The 26,921-nt window shown below is 49.7% G+C and overlaps 2 protein-coding genes across 9 annotated transcripts in view; one reads left to right on the top strand and one right to left on the bottom strand.

Moving 5' to 3' along the window:
* The window catches only part of MRPL37 (mitochondrial ribosomal protein L37), a 21,396-nt gene extending 17,200 nt beyond the window's left edge, over positions 1–4,196 (bottom strand). Inside the window, exons 1-3 of one of the 2 annotated variants that reach the window (XM_067726249.1) lie at positions 3,778–4,196; positions 442–625; positions 232–347 (exon numbers count right to left, since the gene is read on the bottom strand). In XM_067726249.1, the coding sequence (XP_067582350.1) occupies positions 232–347; positions 442–625; positions 3,778–4,123 (646 nt within the window). In that variant the 5' untranslated portion in view covers positions 4,124–4,196. The remainder of the gene's footprint in view (positions 1–231; positions 348–441; positions 626–3,777) is intronic. The other variant, XM_067726248.1, reaches the window with a different exon arrangement.
* CYB5RL (cytochrome b5 reductase like) lies at positions 4,188–26,921 on the top strand. 7 transcript variants are annotated; one of them, XM_067726267.1, is made up of 8 exons: positions 4,329–4,347; positions 4,677–4,765; positions 9,617–9,892; positions 10,777–10,925; positions 13,664–13,751; positions 17,132–17,236; positions 21,031–21,234; positions 25,058–26,921. In XM_067726267.1, exons 3-8 carry the CDS (start codon positions 9,701–9,703, stop codon positions 25,259–25,261), a joined length of 942 nt encoding a protein of 313 aa, XP_067582368.1. In that variant the 5' UTR covers positions 4,329–4,347; positions 4,677–4,765; positions 9,617–9,700; the 3' UTR covers positions 25,262–26,921. The 7 variants fall into 7 exon arrangements, with proteins under 7 accessions (XP_067582366.1, XP_067582365.1, XP_067582368.1 ...); XM_067726265.1 differs by lacking the exon at positions 4,677–4,765 and having other exon boundaries at positions 4,188–4,343; XM_067726264.1 differs by lacking the exon at positions 4,677–4,765 and having other exon boundaries at positions 4,189–4,347.

Below are 26,921 nucleotides of genomic sequence, written 5' to 3'. Positions count from 1 at the left end.
GAGGCCACAGCTGTGAGAGGCCCGCGTACCGCAAAAAAGAAAAAGGCTGGGTTATGGCTAATGAAATGACACTGAGGATGTCATTTCAATGTCTGAGCCACAAAACTGGACCATGAAGGATGGGAGTGAGAATAGGTATGGCAGCAGGGAAGGGAATATAAGCTGGTGATGGGGCTAAGAGCAGAAAGACAATGAACAGACAAAGGCTTTCTGCTATACAGGAGGACCAACCTCGATTCCAGGTGGTGGATAACATGTTGTTTTGGGCACAGATCCGTCTGGCCAGAGAAGGATGCTTGAGAATCTGGGATTTACACAGCTGTATCAGACTGTCCACAATGACTGGGCTTGGAGAAAAGAAGAGACATTTGGAGATGTAAAGCAACAGGCTGACTCCAAGATCCATCAGTTGGAAACCTTACTGACTTGGGGGAGACTTACCAGTACGTCTCTCTCTTGGGGATGTCTTCAGTAGAGTGCCAGAGACGAGCGTGAAAGATCACATTCAGAACACATTCATCTTGATTCTCTATGTGGTTCCTTGGATCGTCAGCAAGGCTAAGCACTTTCTCAGGAAGGCCTTCTATTAACTTGGTCTTGGTAAGCCACAGAGCCTGCTTTACACCTTTAGAGTCATCAGTCACAAAAAACCAAAACCAAAAAAAAAAAGTCATTCAGGAAGAGATGCTTATCCCTGCCGGGTAGCATTTTGGGGAAAAAGCAGCCTTGAGAGAGAGATGGGATTTGTTCCGACATCTGAGGGGTCAGAACTAAAATAAAAAGCAGAAGCTATGAGAGCCAGATTTCAACTCAGCTTCAGGAATGACCATCTAAAGAAGTTAACAGTTGATTGAGGCAGTGAGTACTTGCCGCAGGAGGAATTCAAACAGCCACTAAGATGGCTGAGATCATGAGGCTGAATCTTGCAGGCAAGGATTTGTTTGTTACCTGCAGAATTCAGACCCCAGGTTACAGGACTACATCAATAGATGCCAACCTCTCAAAACCTAGATCCTTTCTATTAACCGACACCCTAGTCCCTGACTGGAAAAGCTCATGTCTGCCAAATATACGTCATTTAATAGATATGGGCCCAGGATTAAGTGCATACTGCTCTATCAAGGGAAAGAGCTTTTGGAAATAATGGAAATAACTTCTGGATCATGAATAACCTGAGGAGCCCTGAGTTTGGGAGCACTAGATAATCTTTCGCATCTGACTCTGAGATTCTGTAACAAGCTATTTTATAAGCAGATTTTTGTATGAAGCCCTATGAAATGTACTGCTGTATTTGTCAAAAGAATCATACTGAGGATGTTGCTCAATTTATTATGCAGGGTCCTCCCTGAGACCTTCTGAACTTCTCCCTGGCCTCTGACAGGAAGGTTGGGCTTTTCCTGGGTAGAGTACTGTTTTGTCTTTTGGACACGGTGAATTGCATAACTCACAATGTTTCTCTATACCAGGGGTCAAACTTTTTCTTAAAGGGCCAGACGGTAAATATTTTCAGCTTCTGGGCCAGTGTCTCTATCACAACTACTCAGCTCTGCCACTGTAGCACGAAAGCAGCCATAGGTAATAAGTAAACAGGTGTGCATGGTTTCACTATAAGCTATTTATAGAAACAGGCAACTGGCCTAGTCAGCAGACCCCATCTCTGTACCATTTGTTGACTGCTAGCAAGCTGAGAGTCAACTTTGGGGCTCCCCTGGACAAGTACAACCTCACAGAATGGATTTTTTGTATTCACTGTTTCATTTTTCCTTTGTGCTGATCCCCTCACCTATTTTTAATTTAATCTGGCTGTGCTACAAAATTTCTGTAAGATGCCCAAAATACTTTTTAGGAAAAGAAGGAGTATAAATAAACTAAAAGATCTGATTCAGAGTGCTTAGTCTCTAAAAACTAATTTAACCCCCTTACTCTCAGCGGGATGGGCTGTGGTGCAGGCTACTCATCCCAGTTGAAAAAACATCACTCGACGCAGAGATATATCTTCATTTGAAAAACTATGTCTGGGATCAAAGCAAACTTAGCACACTTTGAGGGAAACACCCTCAGACAATTTCTTCTGTGGTGATAAATGAAAGGTAATGAGACTTTTCACTTTAAGGCTCATAAGACATCAGAAACACAAATATTTAGAAATGTTAACTTCTGGATTTTGTGGTGCAGCAGAAAGAACCCTGGACTGGGGGTCGGGTAACCTGACTTTTAGTCCCAACACTGCCATTGTTCCTTAAACTTGAAAATGGATAAAATACTAAGAATTTATGGTTCACTAGTATATGAATAATATGTAAGAGCTGCCATTTACTGAACATTACCATCTACTCTGTGCCAGGAGCTTTAACTACAAGTTGGATGGGATTTTATGGAATGGAAGATGAAACTCAAGAGACTAAGGAATTTGTTTCAAGTCCCAAACCTTGTAAGCGATGGGGCTGGGAGGAGAACCTGAGTCTGTCTATGTTAAAGCCCATGATCTCTCCATTACCCCAATCTGCTTCTCTAGCCCTGTATCTTGCAGTTTTATTACAGACTTTACAGAACCTCTCTACATATGGTGAAAGCATAGGGTATGTTTTCAGCCTAGTCAAACAAGTTAACCTTAACTTCTAAGACACAGCTAATGCATTTCATCCACATGGTAATGTTACCAGGGTCACTCAAGGGTGCCAAGTCTTGTGAGGTCCTTCACAGCACCCTGTGAGGATACTGGAAGTATTTAAAGGCCAAAAAACAGCTTTCAGGAGTGGGTTTGAGCAGCTTAAGAGGCTAGCCAGTTGACAAGTTTTTTTCAAACCTAGGATTTATTATCTGGCTTAGTCCCCAAATCCTGCCAGGTCTCTTTCTTTCCTAATTACTTACTGGAAAATTCTGTTCCCACTTACCTGGACCATTTTGTGTTTTCAGGACCTGTCCTAAACCCACTCTGATTTAGGGACTAAGGAAGAATGAGGAGGAAAAAATGGGTTAAGAGGACTCTCAATAAACAACCCCCTCCAGGGACTCTGGAACATAATTTCCGGTACTGCCCCAGACATACAGATGGTTTTGGCTAAAGTCATTTTGACCTGTTCTTAGTGAGAGTGAAAGGGAGCAGAAGTGGACTAGATGGATTTTAGGCCCAGATCCTTTCCCTGAAAACATCTCAGCTCTGACCGTTGACAAAGGACATCGACCTGGGAAACCAGAGGTGTAGCCCTGGCTTCACTAGTAACGCACAGTGCACCTGTAAGCAGATCACTGGCAAATCACTTCCCCTCTGTCACAATTACCAATCCTAATTACCAATTAACTTGATTGACTAGCCTGAAATGAGGCGATAGACCTGCAGATTAAGTACCGTTTCTGTTGTCTCTTTGCACTATAATCCCCCTCCAACTAGTTCTCAAACATAGTTACATCTCCAGGGTGCAAGAGCTGGGTCAATGTGAACCACCTAGTCAAAACCACTCATTTCACAGGAAATGGAGGCTCAGGAAGCTTCAGTCGCTTGCCCAAAATCACACAGAGGGTGAGGGGCAGGACTAGGCCTAGAAACCAGATCTTTTCACTTGGCCACTAAAACTCTAATACTCCCTCACACATACTGCTCTTTACATCTCACTTAATCCTAACAATTCGCAGAAGATGAGAATCAATATCGGGCCACTTTGCAGACGGAGAAACCGAGACCCACTGAGTTTCAACGTCTTGCCCAAGGCCACAAAAGGTCGGGGTCAGTGCTGGGTAGAGGACCAAGGTCCCCTCCCGCCCGTCCTGGGGCCTCACCCTCGAGGAGGCGGCAACGCTGGTGGAAGACGTAGCAGGCCTGGTCTTTGTACAGCGGGTGCTCGTGAAGCGGGGGCAAGCGGCGAAACTTCGGGGGCGTCCAGTCAGGGTCCCAGGGCGGGAAGACTGGCCGCGCCAGACCGGGCATAAAGTGCATCTTCCCCGCGTAGGTGATGGGCTCCAGTCCAGGAATCTCGTACACCCTGTCCGGAGGAGGAGGCTTGGGCTTCCGCGTGGAGCGCACGCCCCACTCGTACGCCCCGCGTCTTGGGGCCCCGCAGCTCCCAAGACCGAGCCGCCCGGGGCGAGCAAGGGCCAGCCTTGCTGACCTCGACGCCAACGCCATACCGATCCGATCTCTTCAAGACCTCCACCTGGACGCCGCCATCTTCCCGCGCTCAAGGCCTGCTGGGAACGAAAGGAGCCGAACGCCCAGACTCGTTTTATGAGTGGCAGCCACTTTAACCAATCATCGTCCGGGCATCCTCGTCTTGCCCCACCCTGCAGGCCGTCAGCGATTTCCCACAGGTGGAACCCTGCCTGTCTCCCCGGGGAAGAGCAGGAGGGTAGGTGAGTGGTTGTGATGGGCAGGGGGACTAGGAGAAGAGATTCAGGACTTCAAGCCTGAACTCGGGACAACCTTGATCGCTTAACGAGCAATTGGAGCTTGGGCAGGGCACTTCCTTCTGAGCCTTAAAGTCACTCGCTGTAAAAATAGCGATAGAAACGCCTAAACTAGCGCCTAAACTAGCTTGGGCAGGGCACTTCCTTCTGAGCCTTAAAGTCACTCGCTGTAAAAATAGCGATAGAAACGCCTAAACTAGCGTCTAAACTAGCGCCTAAACTAGCTCAGCACCCAGCGCGCGGTGGGTACGCCGTAAATTTCCTTGCCTTTCCAGCCCTCACGCGGAGCCTGAGCGTGGCCCTTGCACCACGCCGGCGCCGCACCGACCGCGCTGCACTGCACGCCTCCTCCCAAGCGCCCAAAGTGAGTTCCTTTCCTCGGAATGTCGCGTTTCGCCTCCTAGAAGCAGGGCCAGAGCGGCGGAGGTGTACCTTCCTCCTTGCGCAGCACGTATTTATCAAATGCCCACTGAGTGTCAGGCACTGCTGAGCATCGGGTTTACACTGGTGAATAAAACAGGTGTGCGATGTAGAGCGTACAGTTTAGTGGGAGATGCAGACAGAAAGCAAGTAAAGTAAATAAATAGCAGTTGCAACACACACACACACACACACACACTTCATATGCCTTTTCCCCCAGTTATTTTTCTCTTCAGTATTTAACACTAACATAACATGTTTTCTATTTTGATTTTATTTAATCACGCTCTCACTGGAATATAAGATCCATGCGTGCAAGGGATTTTGTTTCTTCACTGCTGTGAAACCTGCTCCTAGACCAGTGCCTGGCACATAGTAAATATATGTTTAATGAATGAATACATAATGATGTGATGAATAAGCAAATAGGGTACCTTCTAGAGAATGAGAAGGGGGTGGTTCAGGGAGGGCTCTGAGGGCAGATGACCTTGAAGCAAGGCCTGAGGGTGAGGAGTGTCATCCAGGCAGAGGCAACAACATGTCAAGGCCTGGCTTCTTAGACTGAAAAGGTAGAGGCTGAGAGAAGATGTGAACCTGGCCTTTAAAATTCATGACTGACGTGGCCAGCTTCTCTACTAATTTCCAAAATACTAGGGAAAGTGGGATTAGTAAAACATGGAGAAAGTAAATTTAAGGCAAAGAAGGCTAAATAACCCTCACACTGTACAGCAGTTTACAGTCAATAGGGCTCCTTCACTTACCTCACTTTATCTCTGAAATACCTTTTGGGAGTAAGAAGTCAGTATAAAGAGGGAATCAGATCTCATTCACTCTTAATACAAACCTGGTACATAACATGCAAGAAAAATGGGTTGACCTGATGTGACACCAAGCTAGGCTGCAAGCTCTGTGAAGGTAGAGCCCCTGTTTTATTAACCTCTGCTGTATCCCAGCACCTAGCACTGCGCCTGGCTCCCAGACCTTATATGTAAACTGAGTACTCACCACTCACCTGAGCCTTGCATATGCCAGGCCTGTGCTTGGTGGTAGAATACAGAAAGAATAAGATAACTGCTTGCCCTCAAGGGGTTCTCAACCTGCTAAACCTTCCTGAAATCATAGAACCAGCAGTAGAACCAGGTTTTCTTTTCTCTAAAGAGCAGCCTTTCCTCTATAAGAGAAAGATTTATTGCACACAGAGGAACTACCCTTCTAAAACCAATGATAGTAAGTGGTAAGAGAATTTGGACAAGTTCTGATCAGAAGAACACTGGGCACCACACAAGGAGATTGGATTGTATCTTGTAGGCAGTGGGGAGCTATTGAAGCTTGCTAAGCAGGGGACTGTTGTGATCAGAGCTGGTGGGAGGTGTGCTGATTGATGGTGTAGGGGGAGACTGGAAGCACATCGTTTGGGCCCATGGGAAGCTCCAGTGTAAATGGGTGTGGAAAGCAGGAAAAGTGGGAAAGATCTTAAAGGTTAGGGCTCCTGGGAAGTGATTGGTAACCAAGAAACAGGACTTCACTGTCTTCTAGTAGGTGTGGTGGTTTGCTCCTCTGCTTTTGCACAGACTTGGCGCACACCTTGATTCTAGCACTTTATGCACGAATGAAGCTACGGCCCTTGGGAAGCTCCAGGGTGCCTATAAAATTCCGTGGCAGTTTGGCAAGTTGGGTCCCTGTTCTGTGCCAGCCCAGTGCCAGGCACTGGGAATTGGAGATGAAGACACTCTCCTCTGCCCTCTAGAGCATGAAATCCAGGGAGAAAGAGCAGCCTGGAGTCTTAAGAGACCAGGTATGTGCACTAACTTTACCACTCCTGCTTCCTGGCCTCAGTTTTCTCCATTGTGAAATGAGGAAGAGCATGGCCTACTTATGTACAGCTGTCGAGAGGACTGAGTGAGGCAGTGCCTCTATCTTATCCCGGTTCTTATCTGTTTAGTGGATGACTCCTCCAGGACAGAGATGAGTGTCAGTCACCTCTGTGTCCCAGCACCTCATTCAGCAGCCCCTGCCCAGTAAGTGTCTAAGAGGCAGGAATGAATAGGAGGAAATCAAAGACTGGAGCTTTTATTTTTTAAATTTTATTTATTTATATTTTTAAATTAATTAATTTATTTTTGTCTGCATTGGGTCTTCATTGCTGCACACAGGCTTACTGTGGCGAGCGGGGGCTACTCGTCGCTGCCGTGTGCAGGCTTCTCATTGAGGTAGCTTCTCTTGTTGCAGAGCACCAGCTCTAGGCGCATGGGCTTCAGTAGTTGTGGCACGCGGGCTCAGTAGTTGTGGCTCACGGGCTCTAGAGTGCAGGCTCAGTAGTTGTGGTGCACAGGCTTAGTTGCTCCGCAGCATGTGGGATCTTCCCCAACCTGGGCTCGAACTCGTGTCCCCTGCGTTGGCAGGCGGCTTCTTAACCACTGCGCCACTAGGGAAGTCTAAGACTGGAGCTTTTGGAGGAGTGATATTTACATCAAATAATGCTCTGGGACATCAGACTTCCCCTAAGTTCTGTTCTCAGACAAGAGGGAGAGAAGACCCTCTTTTACTTTGATTTGCCTGTGGATTTTTAAAAAATATTTATTTATTTATTTGACTGCACCGGGTCTTAGTTGCGGCACGCGGGATCTTCATAGCTGCGTGTGGGATCTTCATTGCAGTGTGCAGGATCTTTAGTTGTGGCATGCGGGATCTTTTAGTTGCAGCATGCAGGATCTAGTTCCCTGACCAGGGACTGAACCCGGGCCCCCTACATTGGGAGCACAGAGTCTTAACGGCTGGACCACCAGGGAAGTCCCTGCCTGTGGAATTTTCAATGAATAATTTCCTTACAGGTGAGATGACCAAGTCTATTTCTATATAAACTGTATAGTTCCACATATGAAGACAGAGAACCTTGATAAATCCCAAACTGCCCTCACAGAAACATCTCAAAATAAATCATAACCATTTAAATTTTCCTCCCTGATCTTTCTTTCAGACAATGTTTACCTAATGGCCCTGAAACCAAGCTCCTTTCCTTCTTCCTTTCATATAACATCCATATTTTTAAATGTACACTGTGCTAGTTCATAAAATGAATAAAAAACAGGTCTCTGCCCTCAAGGAGTTCACAGTCTCAAAAGAAGAGAAAACCACGTAAACGTGTAATTTCTGAACAGTGTGAAATGCTATAGGGTAGAGATTCATTCACTGGAAGAGCATTTATTGAGCACCTACAGTGACCAGGGCTGGACCAAGTGCAGTGAGTGCTGCAGGAAGCAGGAAGCCGAGCAGGCCTTCAGAGGCTCCAGCCTGTTCTCTTCCTCTACCCACTCATCCCTCCCTTGTTGTCAGTTACCCAGAGCTCCATCTCCAGACTCAGGTACCTAGACCTATTTAATCCAACTGGTAGCTGGATTTTGCCCTTGGATGTCCCACAGGCACTCAGTGTACCTCAAACTGAACTTAGCCGTTTCCCCCACTTCCTCTTTCCCCTAAAACTCAGCTTCTCTTGGACCCACTATCCACCCACGGATCCAAGCCAGACACCTGGATGTCCCTTCTATCCCCCTCACCTGCTCACCTCACATCCATCAGTCTCTGTGTCCTGTTAATTACTGCTTCAGGATTTCTCTAATTGACCACTGTCCTCTCATCCTCCCTGAAGCTCCCCTGGTCCAGGTCCTCATTACCTCTCACCTGGACCATCATGATTTCCTCCTCCTCCTGTTTTCCTGTAATTGAAGAACAATATGTTCTGAGACCAGACAGAGCAGAATTAAAGTCCCAGTGCCATCATTTGGGGACCTTTGTCACCCTGGGTAAGTTATTAAACCTCTCCAGACCCCAGTTTTCCCATCCATAAAATGACACCTCCAGGACTGGCCTTGTTGTAAAGATTAAATGAGATGCAGCAATTTGACAGGTGACTCACCAACAGTGGTGAGTGAAAGAAACCAGACACAGAAGAATGCATTCATATGATTCTGTTTAAAGGTAGAAACTAAGCAAACCTGATAAATAGTGGATAGGGTTGCAAATAAAGGTGGCACAACTAAGGAAAAACAAGGGAATGATTATATCAAAAGTCGGGCGGGGGCTTCCCTGGTGGCGCAGTGGTTGAGAGTCTGCCTGCCGATGCAGGGGACATGGGTTCGTGCCCCGGTCCGGGAGGATCCCACATGCCGCGGAGCGGCTGGGCCCGTGAGCCATGGCCGCTGAGCCTGCGCGTCCGGAGCCTGTGCTCCGCAACGGGAGAGGCCACAACAGTGAGAGGCCCGTGTACCGCAAAAAAAAAAAAAAAAAAAAAAAAAAAGTCAGGGTGGTTAATGGGGAGCGGGGGTGTGATCAGGGAGGAACACAAATATGTGGCTTCTGGGATGCCAGCAAGGTTCTTTTTACTTGAGCGAGTGGTGCTTACGAAAGGGTTCTTTTATTTATTTTTATTTATAATTTATCTGTATAATTTATCTGTATATAATTTATCTGTATAAAAAGTTATTTTTATAACTTTTATAAATATTAAGTTGTACATAAATGTTGTACTTCATCATTTAAAATATTTTAAAAATTCAATGAGATTTTCTATGTAATCTTAATCCAGCAGTCCTCAGAGCACACGAAGAGGTCAAGAAACCATGGTTGCCCGTTCCGATCGCTGTGCCCTGTCTCCCTCCCTCCCCCACCAGGCAGCAGATCCCAGGATTGATTCATCCCTGTCCCCAGTGCTCACACAGAGCTTGGCACCTGCAGGCCTCAGGGAGAATGAGCGGAATAGAGGTGACCAGAGTGTAACCACATGTTTTCCCTCTCCCAGGCTGGCAAGGGAGGAGGACCTGGGCCTGCTCTGGGAAGAGCACCCAGTTGCCCACACCTCCTGCCTGACCAAGGCCCACTGACAATGGACAAGGGGGAGGAAGACGACGATGAGGAAGCCTGGCTGCAGCTTCGGCCGGTGGAGCCCTTGCCCTCCCAGTGCTGCGGCAGTGGCTGCTCACCCTGCGTGTTTGACCTCTACCAGCGAGACCTAGCAAGTTGGGAGGCAGCCCGAGCCAGCAAGGACAGGAGCCTGCTGAGTGGAGAAGAGACACAGGTGAGGGGGAGCAGCGTCACCTGGCCTCAGCCCTGTGCAGTGTACCTGCTCGCGGAAGCTTCCTTTGACTCTGTACAGCAGAGAGAAAAGAGTGAGCTTAATGGAAGCAGACTGACCCAGGTTCTAAGCCTGGCCCTGAGCTGGTGAATGGGGAATGAGGCAGGTGGCTAGGGGAGGTCCCAGGAGTGAATTGGGTGTGGGCATTTTACAGGAGAGGGAGATCTGTGAGTCGTGGCATTCAGAGAAGACTTCCTGGAGGAGGTAGAGGTGGGGTGGAATATTAAAGACTGTGGCCTGAGACTTGGAAGACATGAATTTGAGTCCCTGCTCATGGTGTGACCTTGTACAAATAAGTCACTACCACTCAGGCCTCAGTTTCCCCACATATAAAATAAGGATATTGGATTAGATCATCCATTAGGTCCCATCAATTTCTAAATGGTGCAAATCTGGATTTTAGCAGGTTTGAAGGATGGGTACATTGGAGATGAGTGTTCTGGATAGAGGGCACTGCTTGAGCAAATAAAAACTCACAGGTAGGAAGCCACAAGGTATTCTTGGGGGTACAGAGAAAAGTCTGGTGTCTGATGCCTGGGAGATAAAATGAGACTTGGGGCCCATCCACAGGGCCCTTGAGTGTCCAGTTAAGGACCTTGCACTTTATCCTGGGGCTGAGGGGAGCCATACAAGGCTTCAGAGCAGGGTGAGCTCAATGTAAAGTGTTCTGGCATTCTTAGAGCCTGAAAGGGAAGTAAGGCGGGACTATGCTATTACAGAGAAAACTTATTGGCCTTGATAGCCTCTCCTTGTGGGGAGGATGCCCATGGATGCTTGCATGTCTCTTGAGTCCCAGCTTCTAGCTGTTGAATCTTTTCCTGTTGCAGAGCTGTCCCTCCAAGCTGAGCCCAGAGACCTTCCTAGCCTTCTGCATCAGTGCCACGGACAGACTCACTAAGGACACCTACCTTGTCCGGTTTGCATTACCTGGGAACAGCCGGCTCGGCTTGCGGCCTGGCCAGCACCTCATCCTACGGTACACTCAGGTAGTGGGAGGACCCAGGCTTTGCAGCCCTGCTCTGCCATTTGCTAGCTGTGTGGTCTAGGGCAACTTGCTTAACCTTCCTTAAACCTCCATTTGTCATCTTCAGAATAAACATAGTAATACGTGACTCAGAGGGCTCTTGGAATTGAACTAGATAATGCATTTTCATAATAAATAATAACAACAGTAACAGCAAACACTTTTTTAGCACTTAGTATCCAAGGCACAGTTCTGTGTGCTCATATGTATAAGCTCATTCATCCCTCACAAAATCCTGTGTGGTAGACACCATTGTCATGCCCGAGAGGAAACTGAAGTCAGAGAGGTTTAGTAACTTCCCCAAGATCACACAGTTAGGAAGTGTTGGAGCCAGGATTTGAAAGCAAGCAGTGTGGCTCCAGAGCTTGTGGTATTAACCTCATATGATTAGCACCAGTTGATAGAGAAGACACTGTTGTTGAAAATAAGGGTGTTGCCCAGTATCACACAGCTAATAAGGATTCAAACCCAAACAGCCCGCCTCCTGAGTTACACCCTTCATTCCTCTGAACTTCCTTCTTCCTTCCAGCTTACTTTTGTACTCTTCTCCCACCTTGATCCCCACCTCCACCTACACAGGGACAGGACCCTTTGGGACCTCCAGATGGAGGTGACTGCCAGGCAGTTGACTTTCTGGGTCTGAAGCTCAGCAGAGAAATCTGAGCTGCAGACGTGGATCTGGGAATCATCCAGGTATGCCTGGATGTTATGCCTGGATGGCATTTGGGAGCACGTGGGGCATGGAAAGAGGGAAGGAGGTAGGACCGAACCCTGGCAACTCCAGCATTTATGGTGTTGGCAAGAGGAGGCAGAGCCATCAAAGGAGACGGAAAGTCTAGCCAGTACTTGCCTCGCACTGACCCCTGGTGTTTGTGCCCAGCTTGTTCTGGCCTGTGGCCTGGCTGACGGTCCTTAAAGGTCACTGTTCCAGAGCACAAGAGGGGCCACAGGACAGATCACAGCCCCAAGCAACCCTCCATCCATAAGTCAGGGATGCCCAGAACTACCTGCCTCTAGTCTGGCCCCTCTCTGTCACTCCAGTGACATTCCTAACACATGCAGCTGACCACATCCCTCCTCATTCAGCCCCCTTCTGGTACTCCACAGTGCCTCCCCAGTGACACTGTAACCCAAGGCCCCAGCCTTCTTGCCCAGCAAGTTCTTCTCCACACCCCCCCCAGCCACCCCCACACGTGCCCCTTGTTCCAGCCCCGAGGTCCACTCGCCAGTTCCTGGCTTGCCCTACATTATCCTACCTCTAAGCCTTTGCCCAGGCTGTTCCCTCTGCCTGGAATTACTTTACTTCCCGCCCATTGTTACCTGTTAGTGGCCTGCTTGTCCTTTAAGACCTTCTGAGCTCAAGGCCTTCTGAGGTTCCCTAGGTGAGAGTGCCTGTCACTTTTACCCCTGTCATAGCAAATGTCACAGTGCCCTTTGCATCCGAGCCATGCCATATGTTCTGTTTGTTATTTCCTTGTTTTTTCTGTAAGCATTTATTGAATATTTCTGCCCAACTTTTGATACATTGGGACAGGCCTTTTTAATCTTTGCATACCTCAAAGAAGAAAATTTTGTACATAGTAGGGCTCAAGAGAGGAGTGCTTAGGTGCTCCAGGGAAGCTCTGAGTAGTGGTAAGGAGCCCAGACCTGGAGGCAGACACAGCTACAGATGAGTTCTAGCTGTGTGACCTCAGGCAGGTGACATCCCTTCTCTAAGCCTTGGTTTCCTCATTTGGGTTATTGTTTGAAATAAATGAGACACTGCATATAGTATGCTTGGGGCATCATAGGCATTTACTACAACATGGCTGCTCTCATTATTACTCACGATCGTGCTCCCGGCCCCCTTGTTGATAACACTGGAGAGGATTCATGCATGCGGTCAGGCTTTGGACTAGGGCACCCTTGAGGATCCTTTCACTTCTGATGCTCCTGGCATGCGGTCGTGTTTGATAAATGTTAAACGCTTGTTAAATATAGTTATTTTTATCTTGATCATTCTGTGGTCGAGGAGAGGTCAGGAAAAACCCCAGTGATGTCCTAAAATAGCTCACATCATCAGTGTACTTTTTTTTTATTTATTTATTTTGGCTGCGTTGGGTCTTCATTGCTGTGCGCGGGCTTTCTCTAGTTGCAGTGAGCGGGGGCTACTCTTTGTTGCGGTGCGCGGGCTGCTCATTGCGTCGAGCACGGGCTCTAGGCGCGTGGGCTTCAGTAGTTGTGGCTCGCGGGCTCTAGAGCACAGGCTCAGTAGCTGTGGTGCACTGGCTTAGTTGCTCCATGGCATGCGGGATCTTCCCAGACCAGGGCTTGAACCCGTGTCCCCTGCGTTGGCAGGTGGATTCTTAACCACTGCGCCACCAGGGAAGCCCATCAGTGTACTTTTTGAAGCACTTTTTCATCTGTGACCCCTGTGGAGCTACACAGCAGGGGCATAGACAGTTGTCCCCATTTTACAGAAGGGGCAGCTGAGGGTTTAAATGACCCGCCCAGGGTCTCACAGCCAGCACGTGGCAGTGGGGGGAGCCCAGTGCTCTTTTCTTCTGCTCCATCTTGCCTGCCCCTCAATGAGGACCCCTGGGGATGACTGGGCCCCCACCTTCACTCTCACCAGCCTGGCACAGATTCGGTACTCTAAGGGTTTGTTGAATAACTGGCTGACTGCCTGACTGAGTGCTTCTCTTTCCCAGAGGGATAGTAGATGGCTTAGAAATTCAGAGAGCCTATACGCCCATCAGCCCTGCCAACGCAAAAGGATACTTTGAAGTTTTAATCAAGGTGAGCCAACTCACACAGATGCTCTAAGAGGCTGTGGACTGGACCTCCATTTGCCAGCTTGGTCTGGGTGGGGCACTGCCCTCTGACATGGGAAAAGCCAGCGCTCACATGGGAGGAGGCTGGCTTGAGGGAAGAGCAAGGACAATGAAAGAGACCTTTTCTCATCTCCTCCTCTCCTGGGGAAAGGAGGCTACTGGCCCACCAACAGAGGGCATGTTCCTGATAGATTTTATGGAAAACAGGCTTGGACTGAGAAAAGTAAAGCCGTTCCTCCTCACCTTCTTCCCTATTGATGAAGTGTAAGCACTGAGCCGGGAAAAGGGGAGCCAAGTCATGTGCACCTACTGTGTGCTGGGCACGGGTGTCCAGGGAGAGTCAGACATGGTGCCCGCCCTCAGATAGGGGCCAGACTGGGACAGTACAAGGTGGTAGATGCTGTGACACGAGGCCCCAACCCAACTCAGGGCAGCTGGGGCTGCAGGGAAGGTGAGCTGGGCTTCCCAGAGGAGGCTGTGTGTCTGAGCTCTATGTTTAAGCTCAGGAGTGGGAAGGAAGCTCTGAGTGCTGTATCAGCACGTACAGCGGCAAAGGAGGCATGATTTGGGGAACTGTTAGTCATTTGTCCTGGAACACTTTTGTAGGCAAAAGATGGGACATGGAGGACCTTGGGGGCCAAAGTAACCTGAAATCATCTCGCAGGTGGGTTGGCAGGGGTCGGGGCATTTGAGTTGGGCCTTGAGGGAGGAATACAAGTTAGCAGTGGCATTCCAGGGAGACGGATAACCGAAGGCAGGGAGGAGTGAAATAGAGCAGGGTCTTCTGGGAACTGTACCCAGACTGAGTGGCGGGAGGAGAGTTGCTTGTAGGGGCAGCCGAGATGGGTGGGGAAATTAGCAGATATGAGATGAACAAAGTGGGCTGGATGCAAAATATCCCAGAGACCCAAGGAATAGGCAACAAATGTATAAGACGTCATGAAGGTCCAATTATGTGCAAAAACAATTAGGTTGAACTACATGAAATTGCTGACATGCTAACGTTTTTGACTTACAGAAACAGCAGTTTCATGTGGGTCAGCCTAATACATAGCTCTAGATCATTTCTAAATGGAATCCTAGGGAACACCTATATTTAGGAATAGTTTTCACATCCTTTGTCTCCCTTGTAGGACAGGAATTATCCCCATTTTACTGATAAGCAAACTGAGGCCCCAGGAGGGCCTGAGGCTCCCCAGGTAGTAAGAAGTACAGCTGGAAGGTGAGCCCTGGCCTTCTGACTCCAGGTCCCCAGCACCGTCTCTGGCTCCCAACCATCCCCGCCTGCCTTCAGAGCTGGAGTATTTATTCCTTCACACATAAGCTTGGATGGGATCCCTTTTCCACGCAACTGTTTGTCTGGGAGATTCCACAAATCCTCTCCAAATGGCCTGCTTCCCCAAGCTGCTTGTCTGGGTGTGTTTCTATTGAAAGGATAAGCCTGGAGACAGTTCTTCAGGGCAGCTGGATTTCTCCCAGCTGCAAGGCTGATTTTCTCCTTCGTTTACCGGAAAGCCTCTCTTTAGAGAGATGCTTAATTATCCCTAAGCCGCTGGCTGGGAAGATCTGGAAATGTCTTTGCAAATTGGGAAGGCAGGCGGGTTTTGTAAGGTTTACCCTCCCATGTAGATGGAAAGGAGGAGCTCTCATTTCTTTGGCACCTTCTGGGCACCAGGTACTGCTTCTAGCTCTTTATTTTAATTGTCTCGTTTCAACCTCATAATCACCCTGCAGAGTAGATCATATTCTCCCCACTTTACAGATGAAGAAACTGAAGCCCAGAGAGATGATGTCATTGTCCCAAGGTCCCTGGGGTAATATGATCTCAAGTGGAAGAACAAGTTCAGTGTCAGTTCTGTTTAACAAGTGTGTATTGAGCATTTACTCTGTGCCAGGCTCCGTGTGGGTGCCAGAGGCACAGAAAAATCCTTCCTTTCTCCTTGAGTGCTATCTGTGCCATAGGGCCCCTAAGGCCACCCCTGGGGCTGTGCCTCCCCGAGACTGGGGCCACAAAACAAGGTGTGCACTGAAATATAGCCTCCAGCAACTTAGGAGAAAAACTGTAGCCTCCTCCCCAGACCTCTTCAGGTAAGCGGAAGACTTGCCTTGCTTTATGCATGTGGTGCCCAAGGAAGGCAGGGCTGGTACCAGAAGTAGCTGTGGGTGCTTAAAAGCATGTCTGGTGACCAAAGCCCAGTCTCTCCTTCAAGCCTGGTTATAATTTCTCCAGACACCCTTCCTGGGCTGTTTTACCCCTGACCATACCACACCTGATGCCCAGAATTCTCTCTGCCCTCCTTCCCGCATCCCCAGTGAGTTTGAGTCTACCCAGTCTTCAAGGTCCAGCTTAGCTTTCCCCTCCAGGAAGCTGTCCTCGATCCCACTCCATTGGAAGTGACTGCACCTCCTCAGGGCTCTCCTAGCACTTCATCCTTCTCACGGGGGGTTAGGTAGTCTCTACCTTTTATATGTCTGAGACTTAGGTCCCTCTTAGATTGTGAACTCCTTAGAGGGAGGGCCTGAATCTGGGTTCATTCATTCATTCAGATGTTTATGTCCTTTCCATGACTCAGGCACTGGCTGCCTCCATGGAGCTTAAGGTCCAGCTGTCTCCCCTGCAGCCCCAGCATGGTGCCTGACAGAGTCAGGGCAGTGTGCACTTCCCCCGTGGAGGAACCCCCTCCACAATCTTCACTTTTTTCATCCAGCCAGAAGACAGTGCAGGGATATGCAGAGATTGCAAATGAAGCGGACTCTAGCCCATAAATATATTTGGTCTTGGCCTGCACAGTGTTTTAAAATTTTGAATTAATTGCCAACATTTCAAAAATGGGAAAATTTTCACAAAAGTATGGATTTCCTACCCCTCTTAGAGAGTCAGAAGATCTGGCATCGCTGGCCCCGCGGACTGTGTACTGGAATTTGCAGAGTGGTTTCCTCCTTTAGAAAGAGTATTCACTCACCAATTTACTGTAGTCCCCACCACTCACTCTTGTCTCCCTGATGCTGAGACTGCTAGTTGCCATCAATCATCTCATACCCAGTTCTTCACTCAGTTCTGTTACCCACATGGCCATTGTAGTTATTTGGTTTGAGACCTCTGTAGTTAAGGCCGTAGGTCTTATGGATTCTCATCCCAGTCTTACCAGTTACCTTCTGTGTAAGCTTCTTGGCCTCATCTGAAAATGGGGAACGACAGTACCAACTTCATGGATAATTAGGATTAAATGACACAACACGTGTAAAGCACTGGGAGTGCAGGAAGGGCTCCACTTTCGAGGCTGATGTGGTTTGTATTGGCAACACGTGCCTGTCTTAATGAGGTCTCCCTTCGTTTCCTCCCAGTGCTACCAGACAGGGCTGATGTCCCAGTATGTGGAGTCCTGGAAAGCAGGAGACACGGCTTTCTGGCGAGGACCTTTCGGAGGCTTCTTCTATAAACCAAACCAGGTCAGTGCCCGCAATGAGTCCTCAGGAGACCCCTCCCAGCTTAGCTTCCAGGAATGTGGTTCTCATGTTTCAGGCCATAGAATCTCACTGTGCCATTCTTCTTGAGCCCAAACCTAATCCCAAGAGTATCCTTGGGGTTGGACATGGGAGGAGATGGGAATAGGTGCTAAGAAACAAAACTGCCTGCCCATGTTCCAGAACCATCCTTGCCTGCCCATTGCTTGGAAAAATTCAGACTATGAGCTAGGTATTTAGGGCCCTTATGCCATCTGACTCTCAGATATCTTTCCAGTTTCACGTTCCATTTACAAGACTATGAGACCACTCCCTAAATACACCCTGTGGCTCACTGCTTGGGAACCCCCTGCTTCCCAACCCAAAGGCTCTTCCCCTCATCTTCACGGCATGTTCACATCCTCCCCTGACATTCCCGGGAAGAATCAGTAATTTCTCATCAGTTGGTGCATATCTGGAAAGCAGTTTGACAGTATGCACTGGGAGTCTTAGGAATCTTCACACCCTTGACCCAGTGCTTCCACTTCTGAAGTCTGTCCTATGGAAAGAATCCAAAATGCTGCCTCTTGGACATGTTCATTGTGGCTTTATTTATAATAGCAAGAAATTGGAGACAACTGAACATCCAACAACAGAACAGTTAAGCACACTGGGTTACAGATACGTGATAGACTATTATGTTGGATTTTAAAATTATGTTTATAAATGATGTTAATGCTTAAGCTGTAAAATCAAGTGACAAACACTAGGTAAACTGAATACACAATGTTAGGAAACTAAGTTAAATTGCACAGAAAATATATATATATTTTTAAAGAATTCCCTTCCTTCCTTCCTTCCTTTGTTCTTTTCTTTTCTTTTCTTTTCTTTCTTCACCGCATGGCATGCGGGATCTTAGTTCCCTGGCCAGGGATTGAACCCAGGCCCCCTGTGGTGGAAGTGCAGAGTATTAACCACAGGACCACCAGGGAAGTCCTCAGAAAAAATATTTTTTTAAAAAAAGCAATAAAATGTTAGCAGCTCTGGGTAGTGGAATTATGGGTGATTTTTATTTTCTTCATTATGTTTTCCAAATTATCCATAATGAGTACCTGTTACCTTTATAATTAGGAAAACAAAGCAAAACAAAAACAAATGGAAAAGAACAAATCATTTTTCCTCTCCATTCTTTTTTTTAATTGAAGTACAGTTGATTTACAATGTTGTGTTAGTTTCAAGTGTACAGCAAAGTGATTCAGTTATACATACATATATATGTGTGTATATATATGTATATACACACACACACACACACATACATCTATTCTTTTTCAGATTCTTTTCCCTTATAGGTTATTACAAAGTATTAAGTATAGTTCCCTGTGCTATACAGCAGGTCCTTGTTGGTTATCTGTTTTATATACGGTAGTGTATATATGTTAATCCCAAACTCCTAATTTATCCCTCCTCTCCCTTCCACTTTGGTAACCATAAGTTTGTTTTCTATGTCTGTGGGTCCATTCTTTTTGTTTAATTTAAAAATAGCTTTTATTGGTATTTTCCTTACTACAAATGCAGTACCTGTTCATTACCAAAAAAAAATTCAGCAGATATAAAGAAGCTAAAAGAGACTTCCCTGGTGGTCCAGTGGTTAAGACTCTTCACTTCCACTGGCAGGGGCACGGGTTCGATCCCTGGTCGGGGATGTTCCGCATGCTGCCTGGTACAGGCAAAAAAAAATTTTTTTAATAAAAAAAATAAATAAGCTAAAAGAAGAAATAAAGAATACCTGCAGGCCATCTTCCTGGACATACCTTGGCATACCTTACTACCTTGGCATCCACAGACCCCACTGGAAAGCCCTGCACTTCCTGTCTGGGAGGGTGTAGGGCCCAGCCATGAGGGAAAAGACATGGTGTGTCACACATGAATACTTGGCTGCTGAAACTGTGGCTAAGGCTTGGCTCTGCTCCTGTGAGGATGCTGGGATGCAGCCCAGTCTTGCCACTCTGCAGCCATCTTCAATGCAGATGGGTCACGTCAGCCCTGAGACATTCCACAGACTATCATAGGTATTCACCCAGGTCCAGGCCAGTGCTGGACCCTGGGGGCTCAGAGATGGGTCAGATGAGTCCTGTCCTCCAGAAGCTCACAGTCTGATGGGGAGACAGGCCCACAAATAAATGACAACAACATAGTGTGACAAGTGTGAAGAGGGATGCACAGAGGGCTGTGGGAACACAGGAAGGACCCCTCACCTGTCCCTGGCTCAGAGAGGGCTCCCCAGAGGAGAGCCTGAGCAGTGATGGGAGAAAGGGGGAGCATGGCACACCCCGTGACTGGGAGGCTGGGAGAGCATGAACACAGGACAGGATGATGGGCTAGCAGTAGGGCTCAGTGAGGGGAGGAATCTAATTGTATTAAGCCCCATGCTCCATACCAGGCACTTGATTATTTTTTCAATTTTATTTTAGAATTTATTTTATTTTATGTATTCGGGTTTTTTGGCTGCGTTGGGTCTTTGTTGCTGCACGTGGGCTTTCTCTCTAGTTGCGGTGAGTAGGGGCTACTCTTCGTTGCACTGTGGTGGCTTCTCTTGTTGCGGAGCATGGGCTCTGGGTGTGCGGGCTTCAGTAGTTGCGGCATGTGGGCTCAGTAGTTGCAGCTCGTGGGCTCTAGAGCACAGGCTCAGTAGTTGTGACGCATGGGCTTAGTTGCTCCGCAACATGTGGGATCCTCCTGGACCAGGGATCGAACCTGTGTCCCCTGCACTGGAAGGCAGATTCTTAACCACTGCACCACCAGGGAAGTCCCATACCAGGCACTTTATGTCATCTCTTTAATCCTCATGACAGTTCTGAGATAGGTGCTATTCTGGGGAGGTGCTGTTATTTTCTTACCAGTGAAGAAACCAAGGCTCAGAGAGGTGAAAGAACGTGCCCAGATCGCGTGACTGGGGGTTTTCCTGCAGATCTGCCAGGCTCCTGATAGTCCAGGAAGCATTCCATGCAGTAGTGTGGTGTGCAGTGGCTGTTACTAAAGCTGGTGAACACTCAGACTGCGCACAGAGGCCTAATCTCTAGAAGGATGTCGGTGAATACCTCACTGTGCACTAACCTTCTAGGCACTGATCTTAAAGAGGCCTAGAGCCAGGAAACAGGTTTGGTGATGGGGAGCTGATGGAACAGGTGCCTCTTGGGAGCTCACTTTGATTGCCTGACTCTCTGTGCCAGGCACTGAGGTATAGTATCTCATTTAGTCCAGAGATGAGCAGGCTCAGGGTCCAAGCCAGGGGCCTCCGATCTCTGCGGGGTTGCCCTGGGGCAGAGGAAGCAGCCCGGAGGGCAGGGCTAGGATGGCGGTGGGAGAGCAAAGCTTTGGTGGGAACAGGTGTCAGCTCAGTGTCAGGTGGGAAGCCTTCCCTGGCAAGGGGAGTCAGTCTGGAATGGAGCAGACTTCCTTGGGAGGTAGTGGACTACCTATCAGCAGAAGTATGTAAGCAGAGTCCCGAGGGGATGCTTCAGAAGGCAGCCAAGCCACTTGCAGGATGACTGCACCATCATGTTCCCTTTCAGCCTCCAGATTCCATGATTTCTGTTCCATAGACCTCATAAGCTGTAGCCTATCACAGGCAAGGATGGTTTTCTGGAGGAGGTAGAGAGGCGAACTCAGATGGGTGGCACACCCAGGAAGGGCAGTGCCATCCAGTTCAGACAAGCCCAAGAAAAGCCCCCGTAGTGGATGGCTGGGGTCAGACCCCTTCCCAGCCCACCCCTGTCATATACCGTCCTGTTCCCTAGTATGGTGAGCTCCTCATGCTGGCTGCTGGCACTGGCCTGGCCCCCATGGTGCCCATCCTGCAGAGCATCACAGACAACGCAGAGGATGAGACCTTCATCACCCTGGTGGGCTGCTTCAAGACCTTTGAGGGCATCTACCTGAAAACCTTCCTCCGGGAGCAGGCTCGTTTCTGGAATGTCCGCACCTTCTTTGTACTCAGCCAGGTGAGCCCAGGAGGATGATTTCCTTCCCTGATCGAGACTCTACTGTCCCCTGCACCCGTCTTGAGGACATGCTGTGGGCTCTCTGCCCTGTGCCGTAATAGTCATCACTGCCACTGGTGGAACCCCCAGTGTGTGCCTGGCAAGGAAGGCAGGTGTTGCCGTGTTCATTATGCAGATGAGGAAACTGACGCTCAGAGGTGAAGGCACCAGCTGGTGTCGTGCTGCCAGACAGGGTGAAGCCAGGATACGAACCCGAGACTGTCTGCTTCCAGAGCGCCAGCTCTCACCCACCATGGTTTGCTGCCTGCCATCCACCCTCTGGCATCCTCTGTTGTATGGGCGGGGGGTCTGGTTGTAGAATCAGTGGGCCAGGCACAGACGTCCTCTGGCTGTGATAGCTCCTTGAGGCAGGGACCACGTGTCTGGATCACCCCGCTTTCAATGCTTTGCACAGCACCAGGCATGGAGTAGGCACTCACCCGGGCAATGGCTGGTGGAGTAAACCGGGTCCAGTTCACTGCATTTGTTAGGGTCTTTTCCACATCACTTTGTTCCCCCCTGGGAACAAAGCTGCTTTCAAATCCTCCAAGTTACAGCCAGTTTAGCTGGAAGCGGCTTTGCCTCCTGAGCCCTCTTCCCTCTGGTTCCCCATCCCCGCCATTCATTCAAGCCACCCCTCTGGGCCCTCCCCACAGGGCCGCAGTGTGGAGGGCTGTCTTGCGCCTCACCTCAAGCCAGGCCCTCAGCTATCTTTGTTCGCTGGCCTTCGCCTGGTCTGTAGCTTTATTTCTCTTTCCTGCACGCCCTGGGTTGAGGTTCCCTGCCGGTGCCTCCCCTCCATTCTCTTGGTCAGGGTCAGCCACATTACCCTGTACTTTGGAGCACCCTCGTCATCAGTTTCCTCTTGAGACAGCTTTAGAGTGTCCCTAAAGACTTACATGATCCTTGACATTGTGGCTGGGTGGGGGAGGGTGTCAGGAAACCAGTGGTCCTGAGGTGCCCGGGGCCAGAGTCCACAGGCCTGTGCACGGGGCAGAATGCTCTGTGGCGTGAACACCGAGAGGGTCGTGCTTGGTGAACATTAGCAGCGACAGCAGCGCCCAAGGTCAGGGATGAAGCAGAGGGCTAAGGTCCAGCCGAGGGGAGAGGGGCGAGGGAAGGGCCACTCCTGCCGGGAGCACGCTCAGCCCTGCCTAAGAGCTGGTCGGGGAAGGTGGCAGGAAGGCAGGCACCTGGCAGAATTGCCCTGGCGGTTGGCCAGCCTTCCTTTCCCCCACCACGTGCCAGGTGCCAAGGATTTAAAAACGAAAATGGGACGTCCCTGCCGGTCCAGTGGTTAAGATTCTGTGCTTCCACTGCAGGGGACGGGGGTTCAACGCCTGGTCAGGGAACTAAGATCCCACATGCCACACAGGGCGGCCAAAAAAATTTTTTTTAATAAATAAATAAAAATGAAGATGACCTCTTACTGCCCTCCAGGTGCTCATCTATATGTGTGGAGACAGCCACAGAGATGGCTGACAAGGGCTCCCCTTCATCGAGCACCTTCTCTGTGCCTAGCACTGTTCTAAGCACTTCATGTGTACTAACTCATTTAATCCCCACCACCATCTTAGGAGGCTTATACTGCCATCATGGCCTTTTAACAGATGTGGAAACTGAGACACAGAGAGGTTAAGAAGCTTGCCCAAGGTAACACAGCAAGTTGGTGGCGAGGCCATGCTCTTATTGCTTGTCAGTGTAAGACAGCACAGGGATAGGTGCTGTGGAGGGTGTTCAGGGTGCTGGAGGCAAGCAGAGAGGGCTTCACAGAGGAGATGGCATTGGAGCCCGGGCTTGAGGGCAGAATTAAAGTTCACCAGCAATAGGGGACCTTCTACCCTGGGCCGGGGCTTTGATGAGGCCAGTGCCCTGGGGTTGGGCAGGCGAGTGGGCTGGCTGTCAATAGCTGGGGAAGGTGAGGGATGGTGGAGTGAGAGGTGCCTCCTGCCTGTCCATGCTTCCTCCACTCCGGGTGCTGCCTGGGCCATAGCGACAGCATCATCAAGGATCTCCCTTCTCCAGCCACTCCTTGACGATTTGTCCTTCATCCTGCAGCCAGAAGGGCAGCTCTGACCACATCACTGCCCTACTTCCTGTCCTTTCCTAGCTCCCCACCGCTCTCAAGGCTGTGTGCCAGCCCTCCATGGCCTCGCCTTCCAGCCCACTCCGGCTGCATGCTGCGTTCTGGTGTCACTGGTCTGCCTGTGGTCGCAAGTGCTCTGTGCTTTTCTGGCTCCTGGGTCTTTGCTCGTATGGTTCCCCCTGCCAGGCACACTTTTTCCCACTTCTTCACCTAACGCCCACTCATCCCTCACATCTCTCTGCTAAGGTGTAATTCCATCCTGGGAACTTTCCCTGAGCCTCCAGGCTGGTGTAGGTGTTTCTGCTGTCACGGCCCAGGCTCTGCTTCCTAGCACCCACCCACTGCATCATCATTGTTTATGGGTCCCCTCCCCACTTGAGCAGCAACCAGACCCCATGCATCTCTGGGTGCACAGTCAAGGTCAGCTGCACTGAACCTAACTGGCCTAGGGGGATCGGGCATTGGGAAGGAGGGGCAAGGCCAACGGGCCCTACTCGTTCCTGCCCTCGAGGGCCCATTGGGCAGGTCAGAGCACGAAGGGCACGCAAGAAGATGCAGATCATCAGAGAGTGTCCCCTGTCAGCAGCACAGCACTGTCCTCAGAGGCCCTCGGGGTCTGGTGAGCTCTGTGAGTGCGCCTGAGATTCGAGGCCCGCATTCATGGAGGCTCTCTCAGCGCTTCCCCGTCTGCTGCGCTCATCTCAGTAGCTCAGAGAGGTCATGGCTCATCACCAGGAAATGGTGGCAAAGCTTGGATTCCAACCCCAACCCCTCTCTCTCCATCCTGTCTCGCTGCTTGGCCCCAGGAACCAGAAGTTCATCTCGATAGGGTCTGCAGAGGTGATGGTCCTGTTCTGTTGCGGGTTCTGTTTTGTTTTGGACGCTGGTTACATGGTTTCTTCTCTTTGTTAAAATTCTCCAAACTATATAAACTTTACTATTTTTATACATATGTTATACTCCAATAAAATGTTTACTTAAAAGATATTCTTCCAAGTAGTGGAGATTTTCTTTTGTGGCCCTGGGAATGAAAGCCACAAGCTAAGTCTAGAGAGACAGAAAGAGAAGGAGCCTGGGGCATTGCACACCCCCAGAATACTACCTCTAGCCTTTTCATGTGAGAGAAATAAACCCTTCTCTTGGTTAGGGCACTGCAGCCCGGGGTCTCTGATACACACAGCCATATGGGGCCAGGAACCCTGTCTGTTTAGGGCAGCTGCTGTATCCCCATTGCCTAGCACCGGGCCAGGCACAGAGTCACTCAGTAAACATTTGTTAACTCAACAAGCTCATTGAAATCTTAAATGAACAAAAGTTTTGGTCCGAGGGTGATGGTGATGGATAACCTTGGAAAGATGCTAGGAGACCCACAGTCATGGTGAGAAAACATTCCCCCCTGAGTGACAGGTGCAGTGGCCCCAGGTTCTGGTCCTGCTGCTGCCCCTGTGTCACTGTGTGCCCTGAGAGGCATCCCTCCTCCCTGTGCATCAGCTGTTGTGGAGAATAACTGCCTACCCACAGGCTTCTGTGAGGGTGATGTGAGTCCCAGTGTGAGGAAGTGCCTGGCCTGTGGTGGGGTTGGGTGAAGGTTGGCTTCCCACCCCCTCTGCCTCAGTGTCCTTGTTGGCCAGAGAGGAGCTGGCCATGTGAACTCCGAGGACCCCCAGTAGTCACCCCCACTGTTTCTCATCCTCCCAGGAGAACTCCCTAGAGCAGCTTCCCTGGAGTTACCGGGACAAGACCCACTTTGGCCGCCTGGGCCAAGACCTGATTGAAGAGCTGGTCGGCTCCTGTCGGAGAAAGCCGTTTGCATTGGTCTGCGGCTCAGCTGAGTTTACCAAGGACGTGGCCGGGTACTTGCTGAGCGCAGGCCTGGCCGAGGACTCCTACTTCCTCTTCTAGGCCTGGCCTCCCTTCTAAAGCTCAGGCCAGGGGCCTGGCACTGGGACGCAGGAAGGGACATAGACTGAAATCCAAGGACATGAATGGAAGACTGCTGCTAACTCTCCAGGTGACCTGGGACAAACGTCTTTACCTCTGCACACCTCCGTTTCTCATCCACCCCACGCGGCTCCTGACTCCCTCAAACAGGCATCCTCCTGGGAGGAGGGAGATGGAGCTGCAGGAACCTTGGGGAGGAGAGTATCGGGCCGGGAGTCAGGGAGGACTCCCTGGAGGGAGCCAGGTCCTGGCTGGGTAGGAGTTGGCAGGAGAAGGACTAGCAGGGGCTTTCCTGGTTCCTCAGCTTCAAGGGTTTGAGAGGGGCTCCCACTGGGCCCTGCCCTGTAATGCCTGTGCCAAAGCCTGCTTTCCCTGGAGATGTGTGTCTCTTGTGACCTCAGGGCTGGCTCAGGTGAGGTGCTCACTGGTTAGGGAATGACCATAGCGGAGGCTAGAGGAGGCACTTGCTGTATGTCCCTCCAGTACCGTGAGCCTGACACAATGAAGGTCATGGGTTCTGCGACCTGAGCATGTCTCAGAACAAGGTGGGGCCCTAGATTACCTTTATTTTGGCACCAGGTCTTTTGTGCTGCAAAAGGCTTCACTCTCAGTCTCCTTTTCCTGGCTCAAGAGCCCGGCCCAGAGTCCTTTCCCCAGCAAAAGAGCCATGGAAGCAAATGCCCCTCCCTCCTGCAGGCAGCCAGCTCAGCCGTGCCTTCAGCTGCAGCGCCCTGGTGATGGTTGCCATGGAGATCTAAAGATAGAGCAGGAGTCCGGAGACCTGGGTCCTTCTCCCTGCTCTGCCCACTGAGCTGCTGCTGTTTCTGAGGCACCCCACCGCCTCCGTCCTTCATGGGGCATGCCCTCCACAGGGAACTTAGCAATCCTGGACAGCACACCGCAGTTCATGAATTCTGCTTTCTGTAGCCTGGGCTCCAGTATGCTGCACCAGCTCAGGCTGGCTATGGGCAGTCCCAGAGTTGGAATATTAAGCCGTGGAATCTCAGAATCAAAGAACCATAGAATCGTAGAGTTGGAATTTTGCAGTCATAGAATCACAGCCCTCATCATATCAGAGGTTAGAGCTCAGGACTCCAAAAAGCATCCCATCTACCAGACTCATTGTATCAATGGGGAAACCAAGGCCCAGCTAGGCCACGTGACCTGCCCAAGGTAAAACAGCTCATGGCAAGGCCAGTGTCAGAAGCCAGGTCTCTAATGTCAGCCCTGTCCTCAGAGTTCTGTACCAGTGATTTTTAAACTGGGCTCTGCAGGACACTACAGTTCCTGGCATGACAGCAGTGAAGGAATGGCCAGGTGGGATCTCCAGGCCCCCTTCCGACCAGAACAGTTTTGTTTTTATCCCATTTATATCTTGGAGCTTGGAGTCATTTTCATTTGTGAAACAGGGTTTTCCTGCACTGCCCAAAAAGTTGCAACAAATCTCCTTGCTGTGCCATGTTCAATAAATAATTATGGCAAGCAGTTGGGGGATGGTGCCAAAGGTTTGAAACCAAGCTTCACAGACAGAATTCCATGGTCAAATAGATGTGGGGAATACTGCATGTGACCTTCACCAGGAATCACGTGCACACGAGCATATTAAAGGCTCTGAAAAGTC

This window comes from Pseudorca crassidens, chromosome 2 (genome assembly GCF_039906515.1).
Source record: "Pseudorca crassidens isolate mPseCra1 chromosome 2, mPseCra1.hap1, whole genome shotgun sequence".
Taxonomy (NCBI): domain Eukaryota; kingdom Metazoa; phylum Chordata; class Mammalia; order Artiodactyla; family Delphinidae; genus Pseudorca; species Pseudorca crassidens.
Note: the sequence above shows the minus strand (reverse complement) of the source record. Positions and strands in the feature narration are given on the sequence as shown.